Source organism: the organism of the source record quoted next, unplaced genomic scaffold, assembly GCF_019419815.1.
Source record: "Pyrus x bretschneideri cultivar Hongxiangsu unplaced genomic scaffold, Pyrus_bretschneideri_v1 Contig109, whole genome shotgun sequence".
Taxonomy (NCBI): domain Eukaryota; kingdom Viridiplantae; phylum Streptophyta; class Magnoliopsida; order Rosales; family Rosaceae; genus Pyrus; species Pyrus x bretschneideri.
The window spans coordinates 257,485-272,815 of record NW_025999401.1 but is presented as its reverse complement, the minus strand read 5'-3'; the positions used below and the strand labels follow the sequence as shown (position 1 = coordinate 272,815).

The window sequence follows — 15,331 nt, the reverse complement described above, 5'->3', positions numbered from 1 at the left end:
AAGTAATTTTCCACTGACTTAAGTACATGTTTTGATTAGAAATTGTGCTTATAATGTTCACTTGTATTACATGACGATGTAATTCTTTTGAAAAAGCTCAAGACTAATCGGATACATGTTCATGTTTGCATTTTACATAAATAAAGTATAAAGGATGACATCTGCAGTGTCATTATTGTTATGTCAAGCAATGTGGGAGTCATGCTTGCAGTTGAAGGTCTTCTCATTTGAGTTTTCTCTAAATATAGTCTCATTTGGATTTGATTAGTTTGTGGTTTTAGCATAAATGATACTATTACTGTATTATATTGTCTAGAATTCAACTAATGAATCTTTGAGTACGAATGAAAGGTTTCTTTTGATAATCATATTTCAGTGATCACGTACTAGTAGTTGGACACAATGTTGTAAATGGTTATGACCATTCTCATGTGGGAGAATGTAAGAACTTTTGTGTGAGAAATGGTCCAAACCATTTAATAAAGGAAATATGGTTATAGTATACGTTATATACATTAAGCACACATTTAATATAAAGTGAGAAAACCATATTACTTGTACAAATTATGGATGGAAGACAGTTACAAAACTTGAAGAAAACTGACAGCAACTGCTACCATGATAGGTGGAGCAGTTGCGTCCTATAAGTCAGGTTTTGATCGCCTTTCTCGGGTAAGTTACAGGGTTCTCATAAAGTGAATGCTCGCCCTATCGAGAGTAAGAGTTCCATTCCGTTTCCAAGAGAAAGGAAGGTCCAAATCTCATCTCAATCATCTCGTCTACGACAGCAAGTAAGTGCATCCCTAGTTTCTGCAAAGTGATGATTTAATGAATATTATGACTAGTATAAATGCATGCGTGTATATTAGATTGTAGTTCATCATGCAGGGTTGATCTTGATCTCTGAATCAAGTATATAATTAACTTTTACACCTTGATCTCCACCGTTTCTTGGCATAATGAAATATCATTCTCCATAACTTAAGCTTCTTTTCTAATGATTACTTCACCCATACTTGCCAAATACAATTTGTATAAATAAAAAAAGAATTGCTTAACAATTAGTCACTTCAACCAACACCAAGTGATAGGATTTTACCTTGTTATCGTCTAGACTCTTGCATTTGATCCTACCGTAAACGCACATCACCATCTAAACGAGAAGCAATGAGCTTCACTTTCTTCCTTTCCGGAATTGGTTGTATCTTGAAAAGTTTCTCTACATCCTCAACCCACAAAGAGAACCTTCAATGCAATCACTTCCCAAGAAAATAGGAATATCTTCAACATCAACTAGATGAGGTTGGCTCGGGGCAATTCCCTTTGCGCACAACCCATCTATTGCCGTTCCCTTAAGAACAACGTCGCTTAGGGTTTTGCGTCTCCCATAATCGATTGCCAAAGAACAGGGCATATCCTTGCTTTGATACCAATTGACGCATCACGAGCGTGAAGGATTACAAACATAAATCTTGAAGAACAAAGAATTATGGAGTCCACTAGATTTTGAGAGAAAACCGAAAAGGTTGTTTCATTAATTTTGAAATTGATGAATTACATTGGAAGTCAAACAACTTAAAAAGACATAAACACAGCCCTGGGGAAGCTCAAGGGTCTTAGGAAATTAAAATGACATGAATTCCAACAGAAATTGAAAGGTTCAAAATTTATTACAATCTTTATTTTGCGGTTTTGGACTTCTAAACAACCCGGATAGCTAAAATTCATCATACATCGCAGCAAAGTAGTGAGTTTAAACTGGGACGTCGCGCTCTTTTCGAAAAGGTATCATAAGCTCGAAACAGAGCTCGAACGCAAAATATATGAATTCCCATTGCGTCCTTTTGTCTTCCTTCAGTCCATTTGTCAAGCAACCAAAAAATCCCAACACAATATTCCTCTTCCTATTTTAACACCATATTTGGCATTTGAGTGGAGATTTTCTCTAATGTGCCATTCCTTGTTAGTTTTAAAGCGCTCCATTTTCTTTACTTCTTAAAAATTCACCCCAATCTTGTCCTATATCATTGTTCACTGTAAATCTTTTTGGTCATTCCGTGATAAATTTGTCAATATATTCATTAAATTGTCACGTAAACGATCACATGACTCTTTTTAAAATTATTTTTGTCAAACAAGCCCCTCTACCTAACGAGAATAGTACCATAGCAGAATCAGTGCATACTGACTTTGATTAATTTATGTCCATTAACTAGAAGAAAAAAAAATACACCAAAAAAAATAAACTACAATAAAGCATCTGGCAGTTGGATTTGTTTTCTTATAATTTAGTTTAATTTATAGTAGAGTATAAATTTACGCCTTCATCATTTCATTTAGTGCAAATTTATCGTTGTATATATCATAAAAGAAGGTAGGGTATCAAATTATCAATTCTATAGATCTATACAATTAACTCATTACTTTTCTCTCGCAACACAAACAATATATTCATTGAAAGGATGGGAGGAAGCATTTGTTTCATCATAAACTATCCTAAATACATATCCAAACCATGCAACCAATTGCTATATTCACAATAATTTCAAAAAAAAATTAAAAAAAAAAACACTTCCCTCGAATTAAATACAAAAAGAAAATGCAAAGTTTTGAGGACTTAATAATTTACAAATACATATGAATTTGCAGTTAGTTACATTTTTTTGGGATATAATAGAATACATACACGATATTATGCATACTGTAATCATAGTTTCGGTACAAAAAGTCTTCATTGCAGGCATATAATTATGAGTTTTTGAACGCTACCAGTCATGAATTCCTTCTAGCACGATTACAATGAGCATCACTAATCTCTAAATAAATTTCTCTAGAATCCTTGATTTGAGAGGATCTGAGGGCCGAAAAGTCTCCAACCACAAGTTGGAGGACGGACGGATAATCTCTGTACGTCTTCAAACCCTTCTCCGACTTGATAATCTCCAAGAGGTCCCCAAGAATGTTGCCTGCAAGCCCTACTTCCCGAAGAAGCCCTGGCTCCTCTCCATCTTCGTGTATTAATCGACCGATCTAATTCAAGGAAACGACAATCCTAAAATGACCTTGGCAAAGATAAGGCCAAGAAACACTGGTGCTCTCGGGGCATCAATCACCGTATCCTCTAAGGTCGACAGAACAATTTCAAACCTGGGCAGATAAAAGAAGAAATTAAATAATAGAAAAATGCACAATACCGAGAAGACCAATTTCAATAACCAAATGCAGATGTAAACTTTCCGCTACCCCTTGATGAGCTGAGATTGACTCAAAGTTCCATCATTGGTCTTTGTGAGGTTGATTAGAAGCTTTGCCAAGAGATCTCTTTCAGCGTCCTTCCTCTCAAAAGAGTCTATGACCCAAAGAGATATCATCAACGGATGGAAACTTGGTGAGTTCAACTCTTTAATGCATAAAGCAACCTCTTTCTCGTCTCGAGCACTGAAAATAGAAAGGAAAACAAAATTAAGGAGGAGCATATGAAAAATCTTAACAAGGGTTATCAGAAGTTGTATAATACATCAAACCATATATATCTAGAACGTAATCTAAGATGAGTTCTTGGAAAGCCAATGACTGAACATCAACAATATGTATTTAAATCTTTAATGTCAAAGGTTGCGAGCATCCACCAGGTCCAACTCTGACATCAAGTGGATGCATCAGGGCAAGAATGAGTTGTTTTAATATGGTAAGAACAAAGCAGGTGAAAACGAGGCTGACCACAATTAAACTAAACACATTTAGATATCACATTACTTGTCATTACACTCACTGCATTCAACTCAACCTAGAAGTTTCCAAAGTAGCAGGTCAAATGTTGAACAAAGTCTGCAGTTCTCCATGCAAAATAATTTCCCAAGGTTTCTCAATATCCTTGAATGCGCAACAATAAATTCAGCAAAACATTACAAGGGCAGATAACATGAAAAATGATAAAATAATCCAAACTTATTTATTTCTATATCTGTGTAAGTTATGCAAAGAAACCCTAAAGTAGTCTTTAAGCTAGTTGTAGGAGGGTGGTCCGGGACAAATCTATGCACTTCAACTTGAACACTGTGACAGCTAACCTGACTATAAGACTGGATACTTTTCAATAGATGTGAAAAAAAATACATAAACATTTAAACAATTGCAATCATGCGGTTAAACTAAAACAGCAACTAAAACAATTGGCCAACTGCATAGGAAGTGAATTTTCCAACTGAGATCTAACAATTACAGATGAGTTGGTTACCAAGAGGAACGTTAGAGTAGATAGAAATCACTGTCGTACGGCCTTCGGCCTACATTCTTTTATTTTCTTTTCTAACACAGATATTCAAACTTCAGGACCTCTACCTACACCTCACTCATCCCATGCCACTTGAGCTTTGCTCATGGGTCCCATATTCTAACACCAACTACATTTACGAGAGTCCGAACGAATTGTATCTACTACTTTATAACATAGCATACAAGTAATCGCACAAAAAAAATCCATCACAACTAACTCAACTCCTTTACTTTTGATTGTTTTTTTTCTTTTCCATTCTGTCTTCTGTACCACCCCCTGTGGGATCCATTCAATGCCAGAGACAAACAATCCTGATTCTATTTATGCAACTTGAAGTCGATCAAAAAAACTGGAGATGAGCAACCATTGCTCCCAAGTCCTATTCATTCCCCAGGCACAGAACACACATGCCCCACTTTCCTTTCAAGAATTGAACGCATAATCACATTATGCAAATCATAGGCAGATTTTTTTAGCACGCAGAGAATTATCACATCTGAAAGATGCATTGAACTAAGAAAATTACAAAAATTAATTAGAAGTCTAAAGCATGCATGAGACAAGAATTTCTTAACCCAAAAAAAAAAAAGTAATGAGACAGGACTGCTCTCTCAAAACTACGAATATACCTGTAAAATTCTCTAATCGCTGCCAAAGACATATCTCTAAGACTATCTTCAGTCAACACATTTTCTGAAGGAACATTTTGTGTTAAAGCTGCTCCATGTGCACGTGTGGGTGGTGAAGTTGGAAGAGTTCTATCGAAACTATGAACATTAGGTGAAGATAACATAGTTGATCCTCTTGGACTAGGAGGCCCCCTTCTAGCTGATGGATTGATTCCAGGACCACGGGCCAGCCTACTAGACTGTGCCAGTAGTTCTAGTGCAGCATCTCTGTGCACTTCCTCAATCTTTTTCGGTCCTTCAACTTTGCTCCCCTGCTGCCATTTATTCTTTCTCAAATCAATTGCATCCTTCAACATGAACCTAACCCTAGAAGATAATTTCATGTTATTCGATAAGCTTTTCATCCTTTCAAAATATGCATCCATGTGCTCCTTGGCTTTCGGATGATCAATCATCTCCCCAATTGTGCTCATTAGTTTGCACAAAGCTTCAATATCGTCCTCATCTGGAGTCTGTTGCTGACCTAACAACTTTTTAATGCATTCGTGCATAATTCTCTCAGTCAAAATTTTCTTTTTGTATAGCTCCCCAATTAATCTAATGTTACCCAACATTCGTCTTCGCGCTTTGATTCTTTTCTCCTCTCTTTCTTCTTCAGACTGTTTCACCTGACCCTCCTCATCGGCCTTATTGGCCTCCTCTTGCTCTCTTTCTCCCCCCTCAAATTCCTCCTGGCACTTGTTCAAAAGCAATCTCTTAAAAGTTATCTTTTCATTGTCTTCACTGAAATCAGGCAACTCTCCGGCAAGATAAAAACAGAAGTTAGCATACATCTCACAGAGAGTAGGCTCCAAAAGAGCCTTGTCAAAGATCTGTGAAATGACACCAGTTAGAGTCCTCGCATTATCTATATTAACAGCTTTCACTTGCTCGAATAGTTTTTCAAAGTTTTGAGGAGTCAACTTGTTCAGTATAGCCTTTAACTGCCTTTGCTTGGCCTGCTCTTCATCACTCACTTTACCCACTTCATTCTTCCTGTCAGCTTGGTGCCTTTGCTCGAATAGTTTTTCAAAGTTTTGAGGAGTTAATTTCATGTGGGCATTAGGTGAAGATAACTTAGTCGATCCTCTTGGACTGAATTCCATAGGAGGCCCCCTTCTAGCTGATGGATTGATTCCAGGATCACGGACCAGCCTACTAGACTGTGCTTGTCGTTCTTGTGCAGCATCTCTGTGTACTTCCTCAATCTTTATTCGTCCTTCAACTTTCCTCCTCTGCTGCCATTTATTCTTTCTCAAATCAATTGCATCCTTCAACATGAACCTAACCCTAGAAGATAATTTCATGTTATTCGATAAGCTTTTCATCCCTTCAAAATATGCATCCATGTGCTCCTTGGCTTTCGGATGATCAATCATCTCCCCAATTGTGCTCATTAGTATGCACAAAGCTTCAATATCTTCCTCATCTGGAGTCTGTTGCTGACCTAGCAACTTTTTAATGCATTTGTGCATAATTCTCTCCGTCAACATTTTCTTTTTGTATAGTTCCCCAATTAATCTAATGTTACCCAATGTTCGTCTTCGCGCTTTGATTCCTTTCTCCTCTTCTTCTTCTTCAGACTGTTTCACCTGACCCTCTTCATTGGCCTTATAGGCCTCCTCTTGCTCTCTTTCTCCCCTCTCAAATTCCTCCTGGCACTTGCACAAAAGCAATCTCCTAAAAGTTATCTTTTCATTGTCTTCACTGAAACCAGGCAACTCTCCGGCAAGATAAAAACAGAAGTTAGCATACATCTCACAGAAAGTAGGCTCCATAACAGCCTTGTCAAAGATCTGTGAAACGACGCCAGTTAGAGTCGTTGCATTATCTATATTAACAGCTTTCACCTGCTCGAATAGTTTTTCAAAGTTTTGAGGAGTTAACTTGTTCAGTATAGCCTTTAACTTCCTTTGCTTGGCCAGCTCTTCATCACTCACTTTACCCACTTCATTCTTCCTGTCAGCTTGGTGCATCACCTGTAATGGAGTATGAGGAGAAGGCATCAAGCCCTTAGGTTGAAAATTCGTAGCTCTCTGAGACCTGTCGGCATCAGAATTATTTCTTTGCATCCCTCCCTGATGACCAACAGAGTGAGCAAGACCAGGCAGGATCCCTCTAACATGCTGCTGAACTGGTGTCCGTGCACACGGACTCCTCAAAACACCAAAATTACTACCCAGTTGCTGGGGGCATTGTGACGCCATGCTGATCCCCAAGTTGCCTGTCTGAGGTATCTGAGGACCCATTTGGGGGGTAAAAGTCATGTTCTGGCTCTGATGCATAATTCCCTTGGGCTGCATTGGATGGGGCTGGAGACCTGGAACAAACACTGGCTGCTGTACTTGAGTACTACCAATTGGTAATTGCACAGGCATTGGCATTTGAATTGAACTGGAGCTCATACTCTGAGATTGGATCTGCTGGTTGGGGCCACCAAATTGCACCAGAACCTGTGGCTGATGAAATGGCATTGGCATGGACATCCCAACCTGAACAGAAATGCCCTTGGACGCATCTCCTGGGGCTAAAAGCAACAGAAAATATTAATACCTGATTATTTGCATTTATCAATATATCATATCAGCACGTTAAACTCATTACTAAATCGCCTATTTGGGAGAAAACTGCCAAGAAAATCTAGCATTGACATCATAACGTTGCTATATAACAGTGAAAATATGCCAACATTCCCCAACATCGAGTACAACAACATCCCCATGGCCCAGAGTGTGAACTTACGCTTTGCTGGTGTAGTGGGTTTTCTTGTGTCAGAAGTCACGGAGACAGATTGAGAAGTCAGAGGCTTTGGAACAATTCGGAAGCATCTCTGAGGGGCTGATGCCTCAGCTGTCTGGGGAGCTGTGCTTGCAATGGGTACATCAGAACCTCCTACATTAAATCAATCGCAGGAAAACATTGCCAAGAAATGAAAATCAAACAAAATGAGAAACACAGATTTTAATTTCAGATTCCCAAACTCCTCCAACTAACCATAAAACTCTACAAAACAATCACGATATTATCAAATAAATTTCTAGACTGATAGAACTGAAACTTCGAAATCTGTACCATGCAATTGGGGCTGTGCATGGGCTCCATTTTGTACACCACCACGTTGTGCAGGAACCATACCGGAAACCTGACGACTTACACTAGTTACACTTGCCCTGGATTGTCCTCCTTGCGTATTGTTAGTATTCTTCTTATAACTGAATATTTGAAATAAAAATCATCAAACCATAATTTCCAACACTCACAAAAATTCCGAAACGTTTAAATAAATATAAAAAAACGAAATTTGAAATCACAATCCAAAGCAATATACTTGCATAGATTGTTAAAAGTGAAGTAAAACTGATCAGAGACAAACCCTACACAGAGACACATATGCAAATAAGTAGAACGATATACACACAGATATATGCACCTGTGGTTGGAGGAAATGAAAAGGACGGGCCCACCGGCGCCGGCAGCGGTGCCCTTAGGCCAAGCGCGGGAGTATCCCCTGTGCTGCCGATTAGAGCCTGCGGATCGCCCTGTTTTCCGGTACTGCGTCTTGTTCTTTTCCGACGTTGATTAATTGAAGTACATTTATTCCTACGATTACTTCCCAAAAAATTTTCTCTGCAACCAAACATGCAGATCCACAAACCCCATATCAAATCAATCAAACCTAATCAACTGAAAATCGTACCGTAAAGCGAGTGATTAAGAGAATGATTAGGGTTTGATTGGAGTACCTTGAGAGTGAGAGTGAGGAGAAAGAATTAAGGTTTTATTGAGAAACCATGAGAAAGCTACATAGGGTGATATGAGCGTCAGTGACTCTACATGACCGAGAAAGAATTATAATCCTTAGTAAAATTATAAAGTAGCACCGACAAAGTACTTTATGTACTTTATGTAAGGTGTTTTTAAAACAAAAATTATTTTTACAATCGTTTTCAGTCATGTAATAAGATTATGTAAACGGGCCATAAAAGAAAAACTTAGAGAGAGGAACAGTTGTTTTGGTGTCTTGGTAAGAGAGAGGGATGCCCGATTTAGATTCTTTTAGCTGGATCTTCACATCTTAATCATTCATTATATATTATGCGTTTAATTTTTATTAGCTACTATTTATATTTAATTTTAAATAAAAATTTAAAATAATTTATAATCGCACAATATACTATAAACAATTAAAATGTTAGAATTCATACCAATGATATGTGGATGGGATTCCCCTCTTTTAGTACCTTATTTTAATCTCTTTTATCAATTATTGTTCAATTTCTTTTTAATTTTTTTTTACTATTCATTCGTACCAATCATTTTTCTTTCTTCTTTTTCTCACTAAAGCAACCTACCTCGCTAAGCAAACTCATTAAACCTAAAATAATGACAAAAACCTAAAAAGTTTAATCATGCCTATTTAATTTTCTAGAGTCACCACTTGGTACTACTATGTAGTAGTGTTTTTCTTTACTTGTAAATGAGAGGTCTTAGGTTCGATTCTCACTAAAATTGAATTTGAACCACATTATTGTTAGTTTATTGTGAAATTTAGCCCACTCCCTCACCTTTTAATATAAATAATATCGTTTGTTAAAAAAAAAAAAAAAAATTATAGTGACATTGCTGCTTAGTATTACGGTTTAATAGTATTTCTTTTCTTTTGTAAGTCAAAGTTTTTCTTTTCGATCAATTTGGTGCAAGCACACTATTTGATCAATCTAATGAAAGTTCAACAATCAATTCGGTCAAAGACTAAATTGATACAATTTTAATATCTAATAGTGCAAACTAACAAATGTAATTCGTTAATACTTATCAATTTTATTGTTTAATTTTCTTGATTTTTAACTTTTTATATCTTTTTAGGATCATAATTTTTCTTTTTAGTAATATCACTTGTATTAAAGGAAATGCGCACATTATATATTTAAAAAAAACTCAGTTACATATGCATGTATAACACATGGTATATAATGAAATGTAATAAGATACATATTACTTAGCTTATATACTAAATATCGTTCATATACAAATATTTTCTCAAAATATTCGTCGATATATTTGTAAATTAAGCTATCGGTACGATAAAAAAAACTCAGTTACATATGCATGTATAACACATGGTATATAATGAAATGTAATAAGATACATATTACTTAGCTTATATACTAAATATCGTTCATATACAAATATTTTCTCAAAATATTCGTCGATATATTTGTAAATTAAGCTATCGGTACGATATTTAAAACCTTGGTTATTTTGAAAACACCAATGTGAAACAAAATGGGAGATGAATGGTTAAGTAATAGTATGGTTGTTTACACTGAGAGAGGTGTTTTTGCTTTTATTGATTATGAGCCTATTATGCGATGCATTCATGACATAAAACCTCGCCGGCAGCAATGTATTGATAAATTATGAACGGCATTAACATTGTTTACTATCTAAAAAGATTTGGTTGTCTAAATTTTTTTGGGACATCTTGCCCTTTTAAATTTTGCCTCTCTCCCGACAACTCCTGGCTTCGCCACTGTTTGTGGTAGTGTTAAAAAAAAAAAAATTGGACATCTTACCCTTTAATATAGATAATATCGTTTGTTAAAAAAAAAAATTCTAATGTCATTGCTGCTTAGTATTACGGTTTAATAATATTCTTTTTCATTTGTAAGTGAAAGTTATTCTTTTCTATCAATTTGGTGCAAGCACACTATTTGATCAATTTAATGAAAGTTCAACAATCAATTCGGTCAAAGACTAAATTGACACAATTTTAATATCTAATAGTGCAAACGAACAAATGTAGTTCGTCAATACTTATCAATTTTATTGTTTAATTTTCTTGATTTTTAACTTTTTATATCTTTCTATGATCATTATTTTTTGTTTGTTTTGCTTTGTGATCAATGGTGAAGCCATAAAGGCATAAGGAGGTGCAACCGCATCTCCATTGTGGAAAATCGACCCTAAAAGTGAGAATTCGTGCTGTGATTTCTCTGAACTTGCACAAAACTGACACAGAACATTGTTGTTGCATTGCGCACATCTTTTTTTTTTATCGATACCATCGGCAAGAATCCACCCCACCAATATAAGTGAATATCTGTTTAACATTGGTACTATTGGCGAATATCGAAGAAATAAGTCGAAATATCAGTCTTTCCGATGAGAGCAGCGACTGTTGCAGAAGCAGTAGTTCAAAAAAGTCGCGAGGAAGAAGAAGCATGCGGTTCTTGGGTTTACTGCTATTTAAGTTCAAATGCACAGTTTATTTTTGTTGTGGCTAACAATGAAACTATAGCTGCAAGCACTTTTGATTTTTTTTTTTTTCCTTCTTTTTTTTTCTTTCAAATATTATAAAAAAAATCAAACTCCTAAATGAAAACATGCCGTTAAGATAAGAAAAAAAAAACATAAAGTTTACGCTAAGATAAAATTATTAATCAAACCATTCTTAAATTTTTCTTTCTAGTTCAGAGTTTTATAAAAAATAGAAAGTAATGAGCATATTATGCGACTCTTTCATGATAATGAGCATATTATGCGACTCTTTCATGACATAAAACCTTGTCGGCAACAATGTATTGATAAATTATGAATGACATTAACATTGTTTACTATCTAAAAGGATTTCGTTGTCTAAATTTTTTGGGACATCTTACCCTTTTAAATTTTGCCCCTCTCCCGACAACTCCTGGCTTTGCCACTGTTTGTGGTAGTGTACAGGTAGTGATATCTTTTGATGAAGCTTTTATGTCTTGATATTTTATGTTTTTGTTTCAGATGGACCATTTTGAGTTGTCGATTGTATCTTATTGTGTTTTACTGAAGCATCTTAGCCTCACAAAAAAGATGTACACATATCTCCCTTAGTGCATCGACCCCACATGTCGTTTTGTTTACCGCATGTTGATAATTTTCTATTTATACACATATTGTAATGACCCGTTAAGTGAATTTACGAAAATACCCTTTCAAGGCAAATGCGTTGACTTTTGTTGACTGCTGTGTCGTGTCACGTAATACTCGTTTTCATGGTGTATCCTCATAGTACTCGTCGCTATGGACATGTGGGCACAAGCGGAATGTAATTTGGAGTTATAACGAAGATTCTACGAACCTTTAAACGTCGAGGGCATTTTGGTAATTTGCCATTTGAAACAGAAGTGTTATTTTGTTTGACCATTGGATGAGTGCCACGTGGGGCTACCCCCACTTTTATGGAACTCTCTCTCTCTTTCTGTTTCTTCTTCTTCCGTAGCTCTTCTCTCTAACTCTCTAACTCTCTCTCGGCTCTCCCCTTCTCCCGTGAAACAAACCACCATCATCACCAAAAATTTCGACTTGTTGAACATCAAAACCACCATTATCTGCATGTCTTCACCACCATCAACCTAGTTTTGAGTTTTGTTTCATTGAAAACGAATCCTAACCTCGAGTTTGAAGAACAAGGTTTTGGACGAAGACTTGTAGGCGTGATTCAGAAAATTCCCAAACATCTTTTGAACTCAAAATAGGTATAAATAGATTCCTCATATTGTGTAGATGAAATTTCATGTTTGGATCGTGTGATTTGGTGAAGAAATGAGAAAGTTATAATGATTTAAAGTTTACCCAGTTTCCGGTGACCTCTGCCACTTTCGAGGCGTTTTACGAACAAATCACAGCGGTATAGCCATTGTAGATACCAATCTCTTTGTCTCGTCGAGAACTACGATTTCCATTTTTGAATCACTTGATTTCTTTGAGTATTGACAAAGTTATGGACGTTGAAAGGTTGCCCAGAAATTCTGGTGAATTTCCCTGTTTTCCCAGGACAGCCGTCTTTCAGGCCATTTTCTGGCCATCTCCGGTGACCATTTTGACTCCAAGTAGGTAAAATCTTGTTCTACACTTCTCTATCTTTGTTTTGGTATATTATGGGTCGAATTTGGTTGACAAACAAGTGAGATATGAAGTTCCAAAGATTGCCCAGAAAATCTGCAAAATCTGTAGAATCTGACGAAATTTCGTTAAGGTCTGCCACTTGAACATTATAGCAATCGACGATTCGACCGATGGATCATCACTAAACTTTAATACGTTATAGTACATAATATTTGAGGACCATAGAAACTTGCAGATCGGGAAGCCAACGTACGGATCTTCCCGAATTGGAATTGTAAGTTTATAAAATAAAACGTTAACCGCCACTTGAATTTGCAATAGGAAGAGATACAGCCGTTGGATCGTAATGAAACTTTACTATGTTGTTCTAGAAGCATAATGTGAATCTTTGGAAGTTACAGATCGGAAATCTAGGATGCGGATCTTCCAGATCGAGTTACGTAGGGTTGTGGACCCTACCGTTGATCTTTGATCAACGGTTGACTTTTGGTCAATGAGTCTCAAATCATTCTAGAACGTCCTTGGGGATGTATTTTATGTAAATTACGTGTTCTATCAGTAAGGATTCTGAGACGTGGTTTGATATTTGTTCTAGATGTCGATCGTTCGTGACGCCTTGATGTTTGTGTTAAGGAGTTATAGTGCGGACTCTAGGTGAGTGGGCTTTTGGTTTTCTATATATGCGTATATATGTTTTCTATTTTCTCAGAAATTGCTTTAAATGGATTTACGTTTTTAAATGCCATGTCAATTGCATTATATTTTAGTTTATGCATTAGTATAGAAATGCATTTTATTGCATGACGCTGCGAACGCTTAGGTAAGCTTCAGGTGAGTACGTATTGATGATAGTGATTGCAGTGTGTATGGTTATGTTTAGATGCATTTAGTGCTCATTATCCTGCACCCCGGTGTTAGTACTCCGCCCGAGGCTAGGGCCTAGCGTTCACGTGATTGTTCACCTTCCGCACCACATGCTCACCTTGGATCCAAGGCAGGTGTCAGCCTGTCGTACGTACCACATTAGGTGGTTCTAACTCGTAGGTGACTTGCGATACTTCGCACAGCTTTCACGTGATCGTAGCACTTGAGCGTATCTATTTACACCCAGCCTGTCGTACAGACCACATTAGGTGGTTTCAACTCGTGTGCAAGAATTAGTAGATGATCTATAAGCTCAGCTGTACATGTCACGTTAGGTGACTCCAGCTGGCATATCAGTTACATTGATTTATTTCACCTGGCTTACTTATTTTATTGTTGAGATACTTGACATGGCATATACTTGGCTTTCACTACTCTCAAGCATGATTTCTACATAGGTATGTATTACTATTTTCTGGGAAATTATACAGGTTTTACGGTGAGGGGTTATTATTTTTTGGAAAGAGAAATGGTTTTAAAAAGCTTTGTTTTTGCCCACTCACGTTTTCTTTTTTTCACCCATCTAGGTTTTAGCTGCTGAAAGTTTGTATTTACAAATATTCTTGGCGAGTCTCAGTATAGGTGGCTACTTCTGAGGGTATAATCCTTACCTACTATACTGTACTTTACTTATACTTTGATGTCACGTGCGAATGGGTTCATTCCTGCTCACCAGCACACTCTGGTATTTAGGCACTCTTATACTTAAATTTATTCACACTTTCCACATCACTACACTTTATGGCTTCGTCACATTCCAGGTGTCGGCCAACATAGCTTGATTCGGAGTCCTAGTGGACATTCTAGGTCAGGGTGTGTCAGTTTGGTATCAGTGCATAAGTTGGGCAGTATTGCATCCATCACATGCGTGATGAAAGTATTTTAGGTTATTGAACCTAAATATCGAATCTTGCCACCTTGTCGAATACGAAAAGTGTGTTAGTTTTTCCTAAGTTTTGGGCAGTTTTGCCGACTTGTCGACATTCTAGAAGATTATTTTGGCGAATGCTTTTAGACTTAAAGCGAAGAACTTCCCTGCCAAGGAAATATGTAAATTTGAGACTAGTTGATGGCCCTAAAGCAGGGTTAATGTATTGATAACGATGTATCACCAATGATCTATAAATCAATTCCATCACTATTCTTTAGCCATCATTATTAAACCTTTTGAGATTGGAAATTAGAAATAGTTTTGTTTCCTTAGCTGTGTCCGTTAGAATACCACCTATTAGAATTCCTATGAGGTCTACTCTCCTCAAAACTCCAAAAATGTCGTGAGTGACAATGTGGTGCTACAAGGGTAGCACTTGATGGAAGAACATTTTGGGACAATCACTTTTGGTCCCTGATAACACTAATCCTCCCAAAAGCATTAGTGATCATTCCGAATCTTCAAGAGGAAAATCAACTTCCATTTAAATTCGTCCTAAAGTAAATTATTAGAAAATGCTTTCTCTGGCCTTAGGACATTCTAGCCAACGTTAGTTTCCAAGTTTCTTTTAGCGTTGTACTCGTCATTTCAATGAGTATAAGCATAGGTGTACGAGTTGTTACACATACGGTTAGTAGAAATCCC

General features: G+C 36.7%; 1 protein-coding gene across 1 annotated transcript; it reads right to left on the bottom strand.

The window, feature by feature from the left end:
* Nucleotides 1–2,587: 2,587 nt before the first annotated feature.
* Nucleotides 2,588–8,785, bottom strand: LOC103964209 (eukaryotic translation initiation factor 4G-like). The gene is made up of 6 exons (XM_048572039.1): nucleotides 8,375–8,785; nucleotides 8,017–8,156; nucleotides 7,687–7,836; nucleotides 4,906–7,471; nucleotides 3,244–3,438; nucleotides 2,588–3,147 (listed from the first exon to the last, which is right to left on the bottom strand). The coding sequence occupies exons 2-6, from the start codon at nucleotides 8,075–8,077 to the stop codon at nucleotides 3,036–3,038; spliced, it is 3,084 nt and encodes a 1,027-aa protein (XP_048427996.1). The 5' UTR covers nucleotides 8,078–8,156; nucleotides 8,375–8,785; the 3' UTR covers nucleotides 2,588–3,035.
* Between the last annotated feature and the right edge of the window lie 6,546 nt (nucleotides 8,786–15,331).

What these genes read in the sequence shown, in the direction of transcription:
- LOC103964209 (XM_048572039.1), bottom strand. Translation starts at nt 8,077, where the DNA reads ATGGTTCCTGCACAACGTGGTGGTGTACAAAATGGAGCCCATGCACAG. An exon ending in GCGATTAGAGAATTTTACAG is followed by an intron (nt 3,439 to 4,905) that starts GTATATTCGTAG and finishes TTCTATTTTCAG; the next exon opens with TGCTCGAGACGAGAAAGAGG. An exon ending in CAATCTCAGCTCATCAAGGG is followed by an intron (nt 3,148 to 3,243) that starts GTAGCGGAAAGT and finishes TTATCTGCCCAG; the next exon opens with GTTTGAAATTGTTCTGTCGA.